Consider the following 19,995-nt stretch of genomic DNA (forward strand, 5'->3'; position numbering starts at 1 on the left):
ATATTTTTTGAATTTTTACGGAATGACTTTGACCTGGATGACTGAGAACCTTCATCAGCATAAAAAAAACTTCCTAACCCAAATTTAAACATAATTCGCATATTTGTTCTAAACCTTACAATTAGTAAAAAGCAAAGTGAGAACCAGCATAACGTCAAAGCCAAGGTGGTGCATTGTAGATGCAAGAGAGAAACAACCGAGGGTCAGATATTTGTTTTAATGCTAACAGCCATTACTAATAAAGCCAATAATAATGTATTTCTATTCACTTTATGCATTCGGACACAAACAGATTACTATATTTCCTCTTATGGATCTGTTTAAGACATAAGAGTTTAAAACACCACTAAGGACAATCGTGTTCTATGAACACCTGCGTGTAGCCCAGCGATGAGGCGTGTTGCTATGGACACTAATGAAGTTGCATTGGGCTGCCATAAAGCGGTTTGTCTAAAGACGAGAAATGAGCTGCGACACTGCTAGTGGGACTTTCTGGCTAGAGATGCAGGGAGAGACGACAGACCTTTCATAAACACTTAGATTAACATAACAGGGACTTACGGATATAGGAAGGTAAAAATGTTACATAGTGAAGCTTTAAAAAACGTATTCAGTCTTAATGCATGCTGACCTCGTCTAAACTCTGAGTTGGGAGCATAAGGGGTACCTCTACACAATGTGGGTGCAGCTGAAGGTAGAAGGAAACTCCTGAAGGGTAAGAGGAGAAAATCCAAATGGTGATCAACAATGATCCTGATCATTGTACGAGGATCAGTGTAAGAATGTGTGCGCCTTAGTTAGAGCGACTGTGTGAATGTAGTTCTAGTGTAAAGCCATAAGCGTGATCAGTGTGACTAGGAAAGTGTTACAAAAAATTCAGACCATTTACTAATTTTTTACACTTTCCATTGCACATTGACCTCATATAGCAGAACGTCACCAGTCCCTGCTAAGCTCCTGGTTTCCCTCCAGCTAAACTGTTGTTAAATTTATGAATTCACTTGTTCTTTAATGAGGCTCCATCAATGTGTCACCTCAAAAAGTGAATTCAATGTAATATTACAAGGCATTGCTTCATAAAGGTTACTGTTAAGCTTTAGTGTCACCTTTATTCCTGAACATGTTTGCCAAACAGAACGGCCTATGCAGAAGTTTGGAACAAAAAACATGCAACGCACTTTAACCCAGACACTCTTATGATATTTTACAGTATTCGTTAAAAAAGATTTTAGAGATTTTTATTTGACCTTCATCTTTATGGGCCCAATTTGCAAAAGAAAAATAAAATTCTTAATGTGATACTTTTTTTGTGCTTTGTTAGCTTCCAAACCCTGCGTTTTTGTAAACTAGATTTCTTTGTTACTAGTGGAATGTCCTTACATTTTTTATTTTTTTTTGGGATATGTTAAAAAAAAACACACACAAAAAAAAACAGTTTGTTAAAGAGAAGGTTTCAATTGGAGATCAGCTGAAAAAATAAGAATATGAGATATGTTTATAATGGAAAATGCTCTTCTTTAGTTACATAAACAGTTTATCTGCCATAGGCGTTTTATCAGGATAAAAAGTTTTTATTGGTTTTCTACTCGTCCACTTTTACCGTTTTTGTGTTTTACCCAAAACAACTGTTGGATAGAAGAACCGCAGAAAGCTTTAATAGTCAAAGGCATCCAGAAATACGCTTTCTGTATAAAAAAAAAATACATAAAAGCCTAGAAATGTACTAATTAAGGGAACTTAAAACATTAAAAAATAGCACTTTTCTTTAAAGGTTATTGAAAAAGAAAAAAAGGGCTTTAATAGTTATTTTACCAGTATGAAAAATGCGGCCTTTGTTAAAAACTAAAAAGTTTAGAAAGACTAAATATTGACATTAATGGTTCATCTCCACGGTGACGAGCAGCCAAATGCAAACAGAGTTCTAACAATGAAACTCAGCACTTCTTGTCTGACAATTTATGTGCAGTATATTTAGGTTCATTAAAATTGATATCCACCCTGAGCTTCAAGAAGCAAAGGCAGAAGAGGAAAAAAAAAAATATATATATATATATATAAAATGTTGCTCCCAAATCCCCCAGCCCTCTGAGCAACTGTGACAAAGATACAGGGCTTCCACAAGGCAAGTTAGATGCTCTAAAGAAAAGATGTGTAGAATACAAGAAAGCAAGCTTACACATGTGGGTGAAAAGTGCCTGTAATAGGAAAAATAAGAAGGGAGGAAAAGGGGGGATGAGAGGGGAAAGGATGAGAGGGCGAGAGGGGAGGATGTGGTGCCAATGGTTCATCAAAAATTAATGCCAAGCACATCGGTATAGCGATCACGTAGCAGGAAAACAACACATGCCAACAGCCTTGAGTCTCCCGCCTCAGCCCTCCCTCCTCCTGTGCCTCTTCTTTACCCTCCACCCTTCCTTTGCTCCGGCACGGGGCCTTTCTGATCAGGTGGAGGAGGGAGATATGAGCTCTGACACTTTCCAGAGTTCACACGGAGTACGCTGCCTATAATTGCAGGAAGTTCCATCAGTGTGGCCGCCGTATATCTGAGGCTCTACCCTAATTGCTGCATTTAACATCCCTAAAATGAAGATCTGAGGCACACTTTGGGTACTAATATGTGAGAGTTTTTTTTTTTGTGAGAAGCCGAATATCCCCGTCAGTGACACCTTTGTTATTTCTAGAAAAGTGAATACGACATGGGAAAAACAGAAAGTATCAGTTCAGGTTTCTATGCAACTTAAGGAGATAAAGAAAGAAGACATGATACAAAAAGCACTAAGTGTAAAACCTATTAAAATTTTTTAAAAAAGATGACTTCATAGATCTGACTGCATATGAGTAACATCCTGTTTGATGCAAATCAATTACAGTCTCCATACAGTCTGCTCTTCACTGACCAAGAAGTTACTGACTGAGCTATCATTTAGTTTTAATGATGAAATACAATCAAGGCTCGGTCCATTAAAAGGTACTAATCCTCCAAATCTAAAGCCATGTTTTCACATACCTGCTGCGTTGACTCTGCTCATGCCTTTGGGGACGTTTTCTTGCTCAGGGCTCTTTTCAGTCACCAGCAGGTTCTCACTTCTAGACAGAAAAGATTGAGAAGGAAACATTAAGTTCAACACTGAAATCAAACTCAAAATTCCTCCCAAAACACCCTTAACAGCTTAAAACAAATTCCCTGTTCCACCCCTGCTTCTATCTACATCCCCATCAGTTCTAACTAGATGTCTTCTCTGACATAAAGCCCACAGTATGATGCTGCCATCAACATGCATCACCAGAGTGCATCATTTTAGTGATTAGAGCGCCAGTCTAGCACATTCTGCCTGTACCCATTAGCAAATGTGAAGCAAAGTTGGCATGTAAGACCAGATTCATTGCACAGTAGAGTATACCATTAGCAAATTCCATCCCTCATAGCGGGGTATCCTTCTATCAAATCTGACAATAACTGTCAAACCTCTCGCTGTGTTGGCCACACACACTTTACACGTCCTAGCCTCTATTCCTGTCTCCAAAGTACTTTTCCTCCCACTTAACAACTCAAAAGCGGAGATGAAGAATTCGATGTGAGCGAGCACATTAGGGGGAAATAACTAGTAAAAGAAAGTGAAACCTCTTCAAAGTGGTGGCGTGCTAATAGCTGTGGGCTGTCACTAGTCCTGTGTGTGGGTATGGAGAATCTGTCGGCACGGAGCCTGACAGGTGTCCTGTGTGTATACGCCGGCGCACGTGCGCGAACGCCTCGCCGAAGTGGAGGTGCCATCCGTATTACAGGGAAGAAGCTTGTTCCCTGGTAATTGGGTTGTTCAGAAGCCAGGAAGGAGCTGCCAGCAGTTGAGGAGGAAACACGCTTCCTGTCACGTTGCTTGTTATTAGCAAGGACAGGGATGAGAACAGATGAGACAAGCTGCGTGTGTGTGTGAATGAGAGGGAGACTCCATAATGTGGTCTATGATGAGGGTCTACCGTTCTTCATCTCCACCCCCACCCCCCACCCCATCCTAACTGCCATTCCCAAGTGCCCCTCTGTCCACATCAGCTGGAGGCAGAAGGTGCTGTTCTGGGATTGGGTTTCCATTTTAGGAAGTAAGCACGCTTCTAGTTGTACAGTTATCAGATCTGGAGCAGGGAGTGTTTTAGGATGCAGATATCCAACTAGAAATCTGAGCAAAGAGTAAAGGTGGAAGTGAAGCTTCCAGCGCTGCTTTTTTTCTTTTCGGAAAAAGATGTGCAGTACTGCAAACAGATGGAGAGGAGGATTGTTTTATGATGGACTAACAGATTCATGGATGGACGTTTTAAAAGATGGGATGAGGAAAACAGATTGAAACTTCAAATAATTTTTAAACTCTATTTTTATTTTCACAAACCTTAAAAATTACAATAAAATTCAACAATAATCCAGGCGTGAGGATTTTAATGCGGGAAAATGTAATGTAGATTCACTCCAGTTAATTTTGGATCTGCTCCAAGTCTCCTAGTGGGACGATCCAGAAATGCCCCTGAAGAAAGGCGACCATGAGGCTGCTAGATCACATATCCAAACAATCTCCGATTAAAGCCTTTAACACGTAGCAGCGGTGGCTATACTCCAAAATCTGAGGCTTTACTCCACAAGGTGGAGCTTGAGACCTTATCACTAATGCCCAAGACCATGCTCATCCATTCCATGGTGGAAATATTTTTTTTAAAGAATTTAAATCATTTTATCTGAGTTCTTGAAAAAACACTTAAATATACCTACAAAGTGGATAAAGATTTTTCAAACTGGAAATTATTTATTTTCCCTTCAAATTTCTAAACAATTCTGATGACAAAAATTATAATCAATCTAAAATTACTGAAAAGTATTTAAGATGGATTTTCTTTTTATGTTGTAAAAAAAAAAACTGAAAACCTATAATTTTGCTTTTATATCAACTAAATGAAAAAGTCACAAAATCCAGGGATAATAAGAAAAAAAAACATTTGAACATCACCAAAAAGTAGATATTTCAAATTTTTTTTGCATAGAACTGGACATGGATGTTGAATGAAATCCTGCTGTCAGGTTCTTTAAAGGACACCAGCACCTGAGCAACGCATGAGGCCAGATTAAAGCAGCAGGAGGTTTATCTCGGTTTAATTACAGCTTCCCTTCTGCTAACAGTATTCAGCGCAAGTTAAACGGTCATCCAAACAGTCGGTCAATCAGTCGCCCTGTCAGCCTGCTGCAGCTTGGACACCTGCCCTCACTGCGACTCCTCTGCTGGAGGGGAAGGAAGCGTCCGCCATCTCTCATATGTATAACCCTCCCTCACACACGCACAAAAAGACTTATGTCCTCCATCATTCAGATGTTAAAGGGAAGCGGGTTACATTTCGCTTTAAAAAACATATTTTTTATATCAATAAACAAGCAGGATTTTGTTGCAGAGCCACCTAAAGTTTTGCATCTGAGTTTAACAAAATGCGACATATTTTAAGGTCTATAATATCTATTTTGTAATCTGAGGCATTTATTATGGAAGACTTTAAGAATTTAAGTATTTCCAGCTGTGCAAACATAGAAGGTCGAGTTTCAGAAAAGTGCCTAACTTAATAAATGCCTCAACATAAGATGTGTTAATTGATTGGAAATGCCAAGATCAATGAAATTATGAACAATATCATGAATTCAAGCATGGAAAATGAGGAAACAAGATTTGCTTTTTGCTTTCTGTCTGTAATTTATCACAGGCTTTGTCATTGTAACTCCATTCTTTCTTTTGGGGTCAAATGATTTTACATGCCCTTTGGCATTTCTTTATCTCCTCCACACAGGCTGCGTTCTGCGTTTCGCTCAGTTCCGCTCATGCATGTGTCAAGATTAACTAAAAGCAGTAAAAGTGCAAGAAAAGCAGGAAGGGTAGAAGAAACGGAGAGGGAGGGAGATTTGGTCAGTTCATGAACCAGTAGCCTTCAAATGAACCTGCTCCCTGGTGACTCCTGCTTTACTCTGGGCCAACTACCTGCTGGTGAAACAGCAGATGTCTGATATTGGTAAAAGAGGGGAGAGAGAGTGTGCGCGGGAGTGATTGCATCAAGAGGAGGGATTTAATATGCAAGGATAGATCGAAAAGGTGGGGAAGGAGTGCGAGGGCGGAGAAGAGAAAACCCTGATGGGATGCCTCAGTCTATCTGTTGAGTCCCTGTCCAAATCATGGCAGTCTGGGTGTGTGTGTGTGTGTCTTTCACCTCCCTGTGTGCCCCTCCTGTCAGCAAGCAAACACTGATAATATCAGACCTGGGCATGACCCATCACATGCCAGCTCCTCACGCTCCATCTGACTTTTACTCGCCTGTCTCCAGATTTCCCAAAGCCCCCACCACAGCCCCCCAACCCTCCTATAAATTCATGCATCTCTGCTCTTCACCTCATCACGCTCCTCCTCCCTCCAGGTGTTCCTTTGTTTCATTTTGCACTCAAGTTTCCCCGTCACATCTTTACTTTTCCACCCGTTTCTTTTGTTAAAGGACAGAGGCAGGTGGAGGTCTGTTATTTCAGACTCACTGAACCACACAAAGACGATGAGCGATGCAAACATCTCGCCCCAATGGGCAAATGGAGGTTCTGTTTCTGTAACATAAGTGCAGCCACTATTTCAAACTCATATTTTACTCATATGCGCTCCGTTTTAGGCTTTTTTCAAGAACGCACATCAAGATTTACGGACGGGCTGAATGACTCACCTGCTGGTGCAGCTGTGGGAAGTTTTTCCAGTTATGATGTGGGAAGCGAAGCTGGGACTCTGAGCAAAGGTTCCCAGAGCCGGCAGGTACGAACAGACCTGTCAGAAGTCAAACGGACACGAAGGAGGTTGGACAGAATACCCAGACTGTGAGTGGATGGAAGCATCCTTATGAAACTGAGAGGGAATCATGACCAGATGTTGTATTGCAACCTTTGATCCGAACAGATGCGTCATACAGAATAAAACTACTTTCTAAGAAGAATTTCAGATTTAGCCCTGAGAAAGAAAACCCCCAGATAACAAGGCATTAACTCAATACGCTCTAGATCCACTTAATTTGATCACCTCGGGTAAAAATGCCAGTTTCACCATTTTATGGTGTTTACTCCAAATAAAAAAGAATAATAAGTATCGAAACATCTGAATGCTTTTATTCCGAACAGAAAAACAACAATTATTTCTACTGCTGCTAAAAATTCACAACCGTTATAAAAGTTTGGCATTCAAAAACATTTAAACAACAAAACTCTGAAAAACAAAAACTGATTAAATAGTCGAGTCGCCAGCTTGCAGGCGGCTGCTAAACAGAGAGCTGTTCATAGTTTTCCGCCTGTAGTTTCTGAACAAAATAAATCAGCTTAAGGAGTATGAAGTGAAACTTTTTAGACCTTCAGACCGAGACTGTCCTTATTTTGCCATCCCCAATTATTTCCAAACAAACAAGTTTGTCGTTTTATAAAAGCAGATGAAGCAAAGTGGAAGCCTACTGTGAAGCACCTGACAGGCAGTGTGCAGCAGCAGTTAGGGGGAAAGCAGCTCTAAGGTAGTCTACACCTCCCAGAGAGAATTCTGGTCACTCCAGCATTTTAAACCATAGGAGCAATAGAAACAAACACTGTCACATAAAAAAATTTAATTTTAACTTGGTGGAATTTGATTCTGCTAAACAGATTGTAAATTTCGATAAGTTGTATAATCATAAGAATAAACTAATCTTTTAAAGTTAAGGGATTAACTATAAGGAAACCTATAAATTGCTCCTATTAAAGATCTGTTAACATTTAACAATAAAAAAACTTTCAGAACAGCATAAAAATATGACAAAGTGTCAGCTAAATGCCTTGCATGGAAAAAGCTCATGTATAGAAAAGTTTTCACAAATACTAGATATTCCATTTCTAATGCAATCTGCATGGATAGAATATTTGCAAAAAAAAAATAATAAAAAAAAATGCATAAAAAAACAACTTGTTATTTTACTGGGTCTGACTGCTACCGTCTCTGTAGATGCTCTGGAATGAAAACGTCATTCATCTAAAGTTAACAGCATGATTGTGGAACCACCTGCATCAGACAGAATCCAAAACGAATGGAACAAACACTGCCGTCATTAAAACGTACCACTTTTTTGAGAGAAAGAGGTTCATCTCCAACAGCAAACCCATTTCTGTAGCAGAGATTCCTAAAGATGGCATCCGCTATGCCCAACTTTAGCCTGGAAGAGCGAACTTTGGAAACCAGCTCTACCAGAACAGCTGGAGGCAAATCTAAAGGGGAAAATACAAAAGGAACATGTCTGGTCACCTAAAAAAACATGTTTTGTGGATGAGGATATTTAAAACAAATCACTAAATACATGACACACTGCATTCAGCAACAGAGTTCCGATACAGAACTGTGTTTTTCACGAGCTACATTTACACAACAATACTACATTTTTTGAATCTAATGGAAATATCTAGACTCCAAAGACACAGAATGCATTTTTCTTTCCATACATACCCTGACTAACAACAGCAAGGTGCTCTGACAGGTCTTTGAGGCCCTTTTCAACCAGGCTCTGATTCAGCTTAAAGTGCTGCTGACACCAAAACTCCACCAACACAGACAGAAGGTCCAACAGAGTGTCTGCTAAATAAAGCTCCTGCTTCTCTCCCCCCTCAGCAAAGTCCTGCAGTAAGAATAAACATTATGCCAATGATAAGAGAGAGCGCTGTGAAAAACAGCTAGACCAGGACACTTTAAGTGGTGCGTTAGATTGAATGATTTTACCACAATAGCAGCTTCTGTTAGGAGCTGAAGGAGTTTCTTCACAGTGCGGGACAACAACGTGGTCCGTTCCCACACCGTCCAGAAGGTTCCATAAAGCAAAGAACCCGAAGATGATGCAGACGGGGCTGGTGCTTGGTGAGGGAATACAAAGTCTCTGATGAAAAAACAAAAACACAAAAACGTGGTTATGGGTGCACCTTAAAAGATAACATCAAGGGAAGAATTATTTACTATTTGCAAATAAAATTCTAAAAGAAGATTCATGTAATCAATAGATTTGGTGCTGTAACGCCACGATTTCCCCATTGTGGGACGATAAAGGGATTTTATATTCGGTTCTATTCTTTTAAACATAACATAAAAATTTTAAGAAAATATCTCAGTTCTGATTGAGATATCTGAACCCCAAATTCTGTTTCTCAGACATCAGCTAAAACATTTTTAAAGCAGAAAAGCAAAGATATATTTCTGTTATGCACTACAGCAGTCCAGTCTTTTTCTATTCTTTCTTTTTTGCCCATTCCTGATGCTTTTGACATTTTCTCTGTTCAGGACAGATTTCATGCAGAGAAGGAATATGACAGTGTTTGCCCAGGTCCTGCATATGTATGTTATGGTTAATAAAGAACTGGCTCTAAAACGCTCCATCTTGCTTTACAGCCTGCAGTTAATTCTGATGGCTGTGCAGCTTTTTTTTTTTTTTGCACATTTTATTCGTCCACTAAACTTTCCGATATTATGCTTGGATACTAAGATCAGCAGGATTACTTGCTGGACAACTGTGAATTTAGCATTCTTCCCTATGATTATGTGGGTTTTGCACAATATTTCACTTTGGGAAGCTCAATTAATTGTGAGGCAAAAGTAATTGGAAAAACGTATTGTTAAATTTACACTTTTGTTGCATAAGTGCGTTATATAATAAGTTAGATATAGTTTCGATTTTAACTTAAACTACCAAATTAGATTTATATGTTTTAAAGATGTTTTTAAGATTTAACTTTGACATCGTAGAATTGAAAGTGACGTTCAAAGATTTCTTTCTTAATGTTATACATACAGTATGGGACGCTGTCTAAAATGTTTAAAGATGTTATTCAAATACAGTAAAAGAAAAACAACAAAAAAATAAATAAATGAGTGTTTTTATTATCAAGCGGTTACCTGCTGCTGATGGAGTAGAGTTCACCCTTGAAAAGCTTGAGGCAAAATGAGATGATGTCATAGTAGAAATGCACCAAGGTTGGCATGGCGGGTCCAGGGTGTGGGTGACAGGTGTCGCTGCTTGTCAGGCAGTATCTTTTGATCACATATGTGAATATAAAATGATCTTTCACATTAGATTATTGCATAAATACCAAGGCTGCTTGATGTCTGACAAAGTAAAATAAGAATATTGCCGTTTCAGAATAAAAGGGAAGAAATATACCCAAAGAATTCTACTTTTTACTTGGACTGTACCTGATGGCTGTCTCTAGAAGAGGCCACAAACCCGTCTTGCACTGAGGACACTGCAGCACTTGGCCGTAGTATTTTTTCACAGCAATGGGAGCCAGCCAAGGAGGATTGGTGATGAGCAGGTTTTCCATAGCCTGACGGAAATTTCTCAGGAACAGGGACGTGGCGTTACCCTACCCAATGTAAACACGACAGGAGACTTTTGGACTAGATCATGTATCATCATAAACTGAATCATACAATACTGCAAAATTAACTAGCTTCTGATCTTAACATAACAGTAAATTTTATCTTGACTTTTCTTACCGTCAAGTTTAAAAAATGATGAAATTGTTGAGTCAATCAAAATTAAAGGTACAAAACATAAAGGACTTCTCCTTTTACCCATCTATCAACATCTGCACGTCTTGTGTAACCAGAGATCTATTTGTACAGCCCTTCAGGCTCACAAAGCAGCAGGTGGGAATTGCTGCAGTCAGGTAACTCCAGTCCTACCTGCTGTGCGTACTCCAAGAGGGAGATCAGGTACGCCGCTGGTGGCAACAGGCCTGGAAACACAGCGCTTCTGATTGAGTCCAAGGCCTCGCTGAATAGGCCGCACTCTATCATCCTATCAACGTTGCTCACGTCGGCTACAATTGTCTGGAGGAATAACAGAACAATGGTGAAACGGAAGAAGCATGAGGGAAGAAGGGGAGAAAAAACATGGCACTCAAACAGACGGATAGTTGAAAGAAGAGAAGCGAGGGGGCAGGAGGGTAATCGAAATAAGTCGTGAGTTGGCATCAGTTCCTGAGGGTCATTTCTAACCATCGCTTATTGGCAAATAGCATATGGACTCCGAACATCCAGAATGGAAATACAAGAGCAGTCCTAATAGCAATCTGACAGGCATCCACTTGGGTAAAGTATGGACAGGACGGTGGAGAGTATTGTTAATAGGTCTGCCAATCACAGCTCTCAGATCAGTTGAGAGAGGTGGTTAAATCAGTGACCTGGTTTTGATGCGCCCTTGCACTTGATGTCACTTTCCATTGAAATGTATGACATAAAGGAAATTGAATGACCTGATCTGCCTGATGAAACACAGATTTAGCCCATAGATGAATGTATAGCAGTGATCGTGGCTGGGGGTTGATATGTATGCACATCTACCTGTGTGTGGGGACGATAAGGGTCACGGTAACCTAGAAATTCAAGGAAGGGCAGTCTGGGGCGTCCCTGCAGGGAGAAAGCGCATTAAAAATGTTAAGAAAGAACTGGCAAACAAGGTCAATTAAGTGAGCAGAATGTAGAAAATAGAACGTTTCACAAATCCTGTTGAAATCTGAACAATGTTGCTTCTCTAGAGCAAGTTGCAAAAATAAACACACCTCTTTTTTGACAGCAAAGCTTCTAAGTTCTGCCTCCAAATCAGAGAAGCCATCAAGAAAACCAGTTTTCCTGGTGGACTGATAATCCTCGGGGGCGTTACAACTCAGACCCATGTGATCGTTCTGTCAAACAAGAAAGGCAACATACCGAGTCAATCATTTAATAATAACAACTAATTCTTTTATAGTAAAATGCTATTGTCTAATTCACACATGTCAAACTCGAGAGCCGCGGGCCAAATCTGGCACCTCGTGGAAAAGTATCGGGCCTGAAAAGTAAAAAAAAAATGTAAAGCTGAGAGGAATCGATTTGTAGCTTTATTACAGAGCTACTAGGATCTGGCAACGCAGGATCAGCACCTTGTAGAAATATCTTTATGTAAAAATCTTTTCAGATAAGTATCCATCAGATTTTTACATCTGGAGGCGGAGATCTTTGCCAGTTTATCTTTGCAAATCAACAAAAAACATCAGTCACACTGGATTTATATCGTTTTTGTGAACAATATTTTCAAGTCTTACAAGAGACGCTCTGTCCAATTTATGTCTGAACTCTACCTGGGTCAGTTTCACACGTCAGTGCTTCCATATTAACTCTGTAACTTTTGCATAACTTCTCAGAGATGTAGTTCTAAACCTTCCCTTTTTCTTACCACAGACTTTCTACTTTATAATTTCACCAATTTATCTTCTTAATTCTAAACAGCTTCCCTGTCTCAGCATTCCCACAGCATTAAGCAGCAACTGACATGCTTCTTGCTAGGAATAACAGCGTCCAACTTTGGTCTCACCTAACCTGAACACTGCACTGTCTGCATCACTCAGTGTGTTCCTTTAAATAACTCCACAAACTTGTTATTGTTGAAAAAAGGTCAGATTTCCTTCATGTGTATTTAACACACTATATTTCCAGAGGAATCCACTCATCGGCTTCGACTCATATGAATATAGGTGATATTTCATTCCTAATCCATGGACAGGAAAGGACTTCCTCTCACTACCGGTTGCTTCCACTTTGTTATAAACTCTGCTAACTGCAGATAGTTGAACATTTAGGAGGACTTCACTGAGTTTCTGAGCCATACCTTCACAAACGCTGGTCGTAACACTCCATGTTCCTAAGAATTTAATTCCCTACACCTGTGGCAACTTAAGTGAGCTGTAATAACTTTTAAATCAATTGTGCCAGCATTTCCGTTTTCAATGATGAATTATTTAATGCTCAGCAAAAAAAATTTTTTTCAGTTTTTTTATTGTCATTACTAGGACTGGGTAAAAAAATCGATTTAATCAATTTTGAATCGATTCCTTTACATTTTTGCAAAAATCGATGTGTAGGGAATGAGATCGATTAGTTTTATTGTGACGCGCGTGACGTTCGCATTTAAATGAGCAGGCGTGTGCCAATGCCGACCCAAGTAACACACCACTCACCAAGTTGTCCCAACTGACGTCTGATGTCTGGAACCATTTTGGATTTGAAACAGCTAAAGATAATGTGCTGGATATGTGACATTAAGGTGACTTCCCACTAAATAGTGGCTAAATACCCAATAGGTTGACTGAAGGCATTAACAAATGGGGTTTGAACAGCAAACACCCTGTAGTTGTTACAGAACACTGCAAATATGGTTTGTACAGTGGAGATAATGCAGCTCATGAATGTCTGCTGTTTCCCTGCTGGGTCACGCCTGCTTGCTTGAGTGAGGATTAACTTTTTCACTTTTCACAAACAAGTTTGCACTTTTTAGACAGCTTTGTTCACATCTCAAGTTTAAACTGTCTGATTTACAAGTTTGCACTTTGTGTTTAATATGACAGGAAAAATTAAAATACATGAGTATTTTGAAACACAGTTGAACAACTTTCATTATTGTAAAAACAGATCGAATCGAAATTCATCGATTTAGAACTCCTAGTCATTACATTGTCACAAGTACAGAAAAACAAAATTAACCCATTTAACCCATCCCCTTGGGGAGCAGTGGGCTGCAATTGTGCGGTGCCCGGGGAGCAGTGTGGGGTTAAGGGTCTTTGCTCAGGGAGCCAGAGTGGCAGTCCGTGGGAGTGGGGCTTGAACTCAGAACCTCTGGATTCCAAGTGCAATACCCTAACCATTAGGCCGTCACTCCCCTAAATCTTTAATAAACAAACTCTGATAATCAACATCTTTCCCTCTGACCTGATTGGTAGTTATGCTGCAGCCCTATAGGTGGCTCCGATATCAGTTCAGATATTGACTAATTAGCCGATCCAGCTTTCTGATCCGGTAATTTCTGGTGTCACTGATATCATAAACATCAATAAACTTATATGGATCTAATGACTTCATTTGTAAGATTGAAATGCTGATGACATCATCAAGCAAAGCGTACACAGCAGCTAGTGATGATTTAACCTGTGTTATTTTTTCATTACTTTTTTTTAACAGTGCTTGTGTCACATAAGATGCCTTTAACCACATGGCGAGGTATACAGTTAACTCGTTCAACAGTAGCGGTATCGGCTAATACGCCTGGTCCATGTATTGGTATAAAATGGATCAGTGCATGTCTACTCTCTAGTGCACGTCTTGCTTTTTATTTAGCTTTGTGGTTAGCCAATATTCCCTAAAAGATACCCTGAGGACTTAAAGGTAAATCTATGAAAACTAAATATAAAATAATTTTTTTGAAAAGTTCAAGGTGAATAAGTACCCTAGAAAGATCAGAATTATATGTTTAACTTACCCCAAAGAGGTGTTGGACGATGTGGCTCACAGGGTAACAAGGTGCATTTTGGGATTTTGATTTCTCCGTAACAGGCTTTGCTATGACATGACTGATGGAAGTGTATGTAGGAGGAGGGGAGTTGTACACCTCTGCTCTGCCAGCTTTCAGCAGCCTAGATGATAAAAAATGTCATTAATACGTGAGTTTTTGGTGGGGGATTTATATCTAGGTGGAATCTCACCGTTTGAACATGGCTCTTCTAGAGGGCTGTTGGACCATGAGTAGAACTCTCCAACCCTGGAAAGCCCCCGTAATTCTACCTTTGGTCACCTTTTCCCTCCACTGTCTGACGGGGTGAAAAGCAGCTGAGGAGTTGGTGAAAATAGCCACTTCATAGGGCCCCTCAGGCAGCCAGGAGCCATTCTTCACGCTTTCCAACACGTAGTTAGGAGTCACAACCCACTTGCCTGGAGGTAGAAGTAAAACCACTTAGTGTTCAGGAGTAGAATGGATAACAATAAACCAGCTTTTTAGATATAGAAAATAACAATATCGTTTTAAGACATCATTGATTATCCAATAATAATCGTAAGAACCGACCTGCTGCACAAGCTGCAAAGAACTTCTCACTGGACAAAACCTGGGGGACTATGAGATGAGTGGTGCAGTAATTATATATCTGGAAAATATACATGAGAAGAGTCAAATAATTAGGATGACTAATGAAAGGTCAAAGAAAATGTGTTTCTTCAGGTACAAATTGTTGAAAAAATTAGCTAGAAAGTACAGGTAAAAATATTATTCAAGAATTATAAAAGACCCATAACAGTGTTAGATTAAGTTGCACATTTATTTAATTGTACTTCAGTCAGGAAGGAAGGAAGGAAGGAAGGAAGGAAACAAAGAAAGAAAAAGAGAGAAAGAAAAAAAAGAAATAAGACAGACAGACATTATTAATCCCAAGCTGGAAAATTGCAGTGTAGCCGCATCTGTCTCAGGGAACAAACACCAATGTAAAGCACGCTTATTATTTATATATAATAGTTTTTAAAATACTACAGTTGCATACAATAGTAAATATACTTCTCATTATTCTGGCAGAGGGTCTAATTTAGTCGGATTCCAAAGAACTCACGTAGAGTACAGAGCTCAAAATGATCTGTTCTCTAGAAACACTCAAAAGAAAATAAGGAAAATATAGTAAATATTTCTGCCCCCTAGTTAAGACTTTCTGACAATTTAGATTTTGTGGTCAATATACTTTAATAATTGCTGACTAATTCTTAAAGGTTTGGATCGATAAATGTTTTGTTTGGCTTCTCCTTTGGACATATGTCAAATAAAATAATGAAAAAAGGCATGTGTGCAGATTGGTATGAAAACAATGTTGATGTTTCGGAATAAATAAAACCCTTCCACATAATTTTAAACTTTTACCAAGAAAATGATGTGGATCATGTAATCATAACACTGTACTTATGCCTAATGAAGCAGATCATTTTTTAAACAATATATGTCAGTGAATTTGGCGATATCGAGGATTTGTTTTGAATGTAGTCCTTAGCAAAAGGATCTGAACTGCATGATCATCAGTGAATATTTGGAACTTCTTAAAATGTTTTAACCTTATTGGTTAAACATGAAGCTACAATCGCAAAAGATCCGGCAACATCTGTAATGGTTTCGACGTTATTCAAAACTCTGCAGATTAGTTACAGTAAATTTACAGCCTTTGTGACAAAGATATCCATCAGTAAATAAAGCATCTAGTATTTTCATATTTCTATGCACTTACATTTATATGTAATGTCACAGAAAGCAGTGTCTTTTAATACAGTTCAAAACTTTTTAGGAACAACACCTTCACAAAGATGTGGGAAAAAATATAAATGATCCTTTTTATTATTGAAAAACAAAGTATTTTGCAAAATAAGTCAGATAATTTAGATGATAATTTTGAAGCCTATAAAACAAATGAAGAACCTTCAGTAACCTTGAAAAGCAGAAGCTGAGTTTTGTAGATGGTTTTCAAGTGGTTGGAGGGAAAATGGACGATTAAAGGTGTAGTGGAGGATGTTCTTTTTCTGGGTGGATCATCAAAATAAGTGGTCCTCCTAATTGTCAAGCATTTTGGTGATATGTTTAAGTAAGGCCGTCCTACGTGCTTGTCCCCTTCACTTAGTGGTGAGTCTGACATAGTGGAAAAATTGCAAATCTTCTTTTAGAAAGTAAGCTTGAGCGATGCAAACAGCAGCTTTTAAACAGAGCGTGCACGAGGGCTCATGCTTGCTCTAGCATGTGTTTAGCAGGCGTTCCCTCTAGGGAACGAGTACAGGGTTGTGCATGTGCATTTTTTTAAAGTGAAGAGGGCGGGTCTTTACAAAAATTTGCAAGAATCCGCCACGATGCCTTTAATGAATCCAAACATGCATAATCCCTTCATTTTAAAGGATGAGCTGAATGAGAAATGCTACTTTAGAAATGAATTTCCACATTTCTGTCAGGTATTAGCAATATTTGATATAAGGCAACCTGTAGTGTTTTTTTTGCACCTGGGGTTATTCATGTATGTTAGCAGAAGCCTGGTGAAAATAAGCAACTTTTAAAAACAGAGGTAACGGTGTAAAAAAAGGAGAATTAGAATAGAAAATCCCTTTATTGTCCCACAATGAGGAAATGTAGTTGTAACAGCAGCAAAGCAACAGGCAATATTAAAAAAGGTCACACAGGTATAGACAAAAAATGTATATGTATAAAAAAACTGAATAAAGTGAAAAAAGGTTAAAAATATAAGTGCTGTACAGCAGAAAGGTGTTCTGAAAACATAGTGTAGTCAGTAAAAGAAGGATAAATAACCAATACAATAAGAAATAGCAACAATGGTGAAGATGTGCAAAATGTCGGCAGCAAGTTATTTAAAATGACTGAGAAAGGAACTGTGCAAAAATGTTCTTGAATCTTACATCTTTGAATTACCAAATAAAAAAAACAAACAAACATGTAATTCTGCAACATAATCATAAAAATATCAACTTACTGAACCTCCAAGGTATTTTCCACCCAGCTGATAGATGCCCTTAATCAAAGATCTCTTCTTGTCCCTGGCTTTGATGCCAGAGATCTGGAAAACATGGCGGCAGCTCTCCATCCTGAAAAACACACAGGCAGAAAATAAAATTATAACGTAATTATAATTAATGAATTATATTTTCTGAAGGATATCCTGCTGTTACACTTAAAATTTCTACCTAAATGGCTTATTGTGACACCAAACAAGGGAGGCCAAACATATATGGAGCTGGGCTTTTTAAATGGCTGGATCTTTTCAATTAGCCTGTTTTCTAAGACAAAACAAGGCTTTGTTTTTGGTCCACTCTATAAAGCCTCGAACTCAACACTATTTCTGACATTTTGAATTGAAAAAGCTTCATGGATGGGCAGTGAAACATCTTCAAACTTGGAAACAAAGTCCAGTGGATTGTTTGTTTAGCTTTTTAGGAATGGCTTTTTAATGCTTTTCTACTTTGGGAGAACTATTAATGAGGAAAGAGAGAGTGCCTTCTAGCAAACTTCTATTAAATAACCCAAGCAGTTAGGTTGAAGGCTAAATGCAGGTGTATCTGTGAGGAATGTTGCCTCACAGCTAAACTGTTCTGAGTTTGGGTGGCATCTCCAAAAGTACACCAAACTACTTTCAAATGCCCTTTACTGTGGGTGTGAGCAAGCTTGGTTGTTTGGACCGGTGTCCAGTTAGCATGTCACCAGTGGCATGACATTGAATCAAGCTGTGTTGAATCAAGGCAACATTAGAGCATTGTGCTTGGGTCCCAGGTGTTCTGAGTTCAGCTCCCACAGACTGCCACTCTGGGTCCTTGAGCCAGACCCTTAACAACACACTGCTCCCCGGGCGCTGCATAATGGCAGCCCACTGCTCCCCAAAAGGATGGGTTAAATGCATAGGTGAATTTCTCCATTCTGAAATCAATAAAATTCTTTAATTACTGTAAACTAAGCAGGATACCTCCCATTTACAGTAGGACTAGATTTGGAAACTACTGCTTTAAGGATTTTATGGATCAGAAAAAAGACAATCTCCTTATAGAAAATAACATCAGAGCATAAGTATAAGTTCTTTTTAAAGAGAGCTTTAGTTAAACCTTCTAAGAAAGACAAAATACATCCAAACAATCTCACTAAAGTATCTTCTGTTACACCTTTACTGTCAAGCACTGTTGGCATTTTGCAGAGCAGGACAAGTTTCGTGAACTTGTTTAACTTGTCCAAACAGCTTATGCTTTCCAACTCTAGTGTAACATGACTCTAAAACTACAAACCGTTCTTGTGGGTCTGGCAATGACATTCACCCAAAAAGTCCCTATTTTATTTTTCACTTTATATCATACAAATTAATTTTTTGTTTTAAGTTAAGTGAGGTACTCTGTTAAAGGTCCTACAAACATTCATGTCAAAATTCAACACTTTTCTAACATTTCTAGATGTCAGTCAAATTTTTGTTTGGGTTCACAGTCGCTTTAAGTATCTTAAAACCTAAAAGGATCATATGAGTTGGACAAGAAAGTATTTGTTTTATAAATTTATGAAATCATATATAAAATCTGTGAAAAAAAAAGTACTTTTTTTTAGCAGATATTTACAATCACATTAAGCAGTGAATAGTCCAGAGACCAGAAACAGATTTATTTTCAATTTATTGCTTTCTCCCATTAATAAGTCAGAAAGCAAGATCCAAAAACAGAAAAAAAAACAGCTAAGTCTTCTTCTAAACTTGTTTGTTTTTTGCACCAAATCTCTGCAAACTGTTTTAGTCTCTTTGTACCAATATGTCACAACATACAATGTTGTAATCTGTTTCCTTTTTTGATTGCTAACGCCCACATATATTAACAACTCCATCAAAAATATGTCTCCTACCTTTGAAACATTCATTGTTTGTTGCGTAAATCGTGTAATTGTGCTTTTATTCGTCTTTTTTCGTGTCAGTTATGAACCTGCGTCTAGTTTTGAATGACAAACATCCGATTCAACATTTTTAGGGTGTATTACTATTTTTATCCCGGATCTCAAACAATACCTTAATCTATACAGTGGATATTTATGAGTATTTACATGCGTATTATCAGAAATCAGTGGTATTAAACAGATACCTTCCTCATGCAAGTGACGATGACTTCCAATCGCATCCAGGCGCGCCAAAACTCTGACAGTAAACAAACACCCACAATAACAGCCGTTACTGCACTGATGATCCCTCTAACAATGTATTCAACACTGCCATTAAAAAAAATATTCGCATTAACTGTGTACAGTATTGTAAAGAAGTCCAATATTTATACTTTGGGCCGATTTCTCTCCCCGGATGGAAAAAAAAGAGAAAAAGCCACAAGATGGCAAATTTATCATAAAAGGGGGGATATTTATCTACACACGCGTTTTGTTTTTTTCAAATATACTTTTAAGCTATCGATTCTTCAAATAAATATTATATAATACACACTGATTATGATATTTTGTTAATAAGATTCTTTTTATATTGATATTTTAGTTTTCGAGTTAATAAAATAGCGAGTTCCCCATTTAAGCTAGTTACATGGTACGTCCCGTTAAGCGGAAGTCTTTTCATAGTTACTTCCGGGTTGTTGTCACGGACGCTTTCGGCTT

General features: G+C 38.5%; 1 protein-coding gene across 2 annotated transcripts in view; it reads right to left on the minus strand.

Annotated features, from left to right (window-relative positions):
• slf1 (SMC5-SMC6 complex localization factor 1) overlaps positions 1–19,689 on the minus strand; it is a 41,504-nt gene extending 21,815 nt beyond the window's left edge. The window contains exons 1-15 of one of the 2 annotated variants that reach the window (XM_015373323.1): positions 19,486–19,689; positions 17,354–17,465; positions 14,917–14,995; positions 14,558–14,783; positions 14,335–14,488; positions 11,606–11,728; positions 11,388–11,453; positions 10,728–10,874; positions 10,236–10,405; positions 9,939–10,073; positions 8,775–8,928; positions 8,505–8,673; positions 8,124–8,269; positions 6,721–6,818; positions 3,008–3,087 (exon numbers count right to left, since the gene is read on the minus strand). In XM_015373323.1, the coding sequence (XP_015228809.1) occupies positions 3,008–3,087; positions 6,721–6,818; positions 8,124–8,269; positions 8,505–8,673; positions 8,775–8,928; positions 9,939–10,073; positions 10,236–10,405; positions 10,728–10,874; positions 11,388–11,453; positions 11,606–11,728; positions 14,335–14,488; positions 14,558–14,783; positions 14,917–14,995; positions 17,354–17,465; positions 19,486–19,517 (1,891 nt within the window). In that variant the 5' untranslated portion in view covers positions 19,518–19,689. Of the gene's footprint in view, positions 1–3,007; positions 3,088–6,720; positions 6,819–8,123; positions 8,270–8,504; positions 8,674–8,774; positions 8,929–9,938; positions 10,074–10,235; positions 10,406–10,727; positions 10,875–11,387; positions 11,454–11,605; positions 11,729–14,334; positions 14,489–14,557; positions 14,784–14,916; positions 14,996–17,353; positions 17,466–19,481 lie in introns of both variants that reach the window. The other variant, XM_015373324.1, reaches the window with a different exon arrangement.
• Positions 19,690–19,995: the final 306 nt, after the last annotated feature.

This window comes from Cyprinodon variegatus, unplaced genomic scaffold (genome assembly GCF_000732505.1).
Source record: "Cyprinodon variegatus isolate N-32 unplaced genomic scaffold, C_variegatus-1.0 Scaffold85, whole genome shotgun sequence".
Lineage (NCBI taxonomy): Eukaryota > Metazoa > Chordata > Actinopteri > Cyprinodontiformes > Cyprinodontidae > Cyprinodon > Cyprinodon variegatus.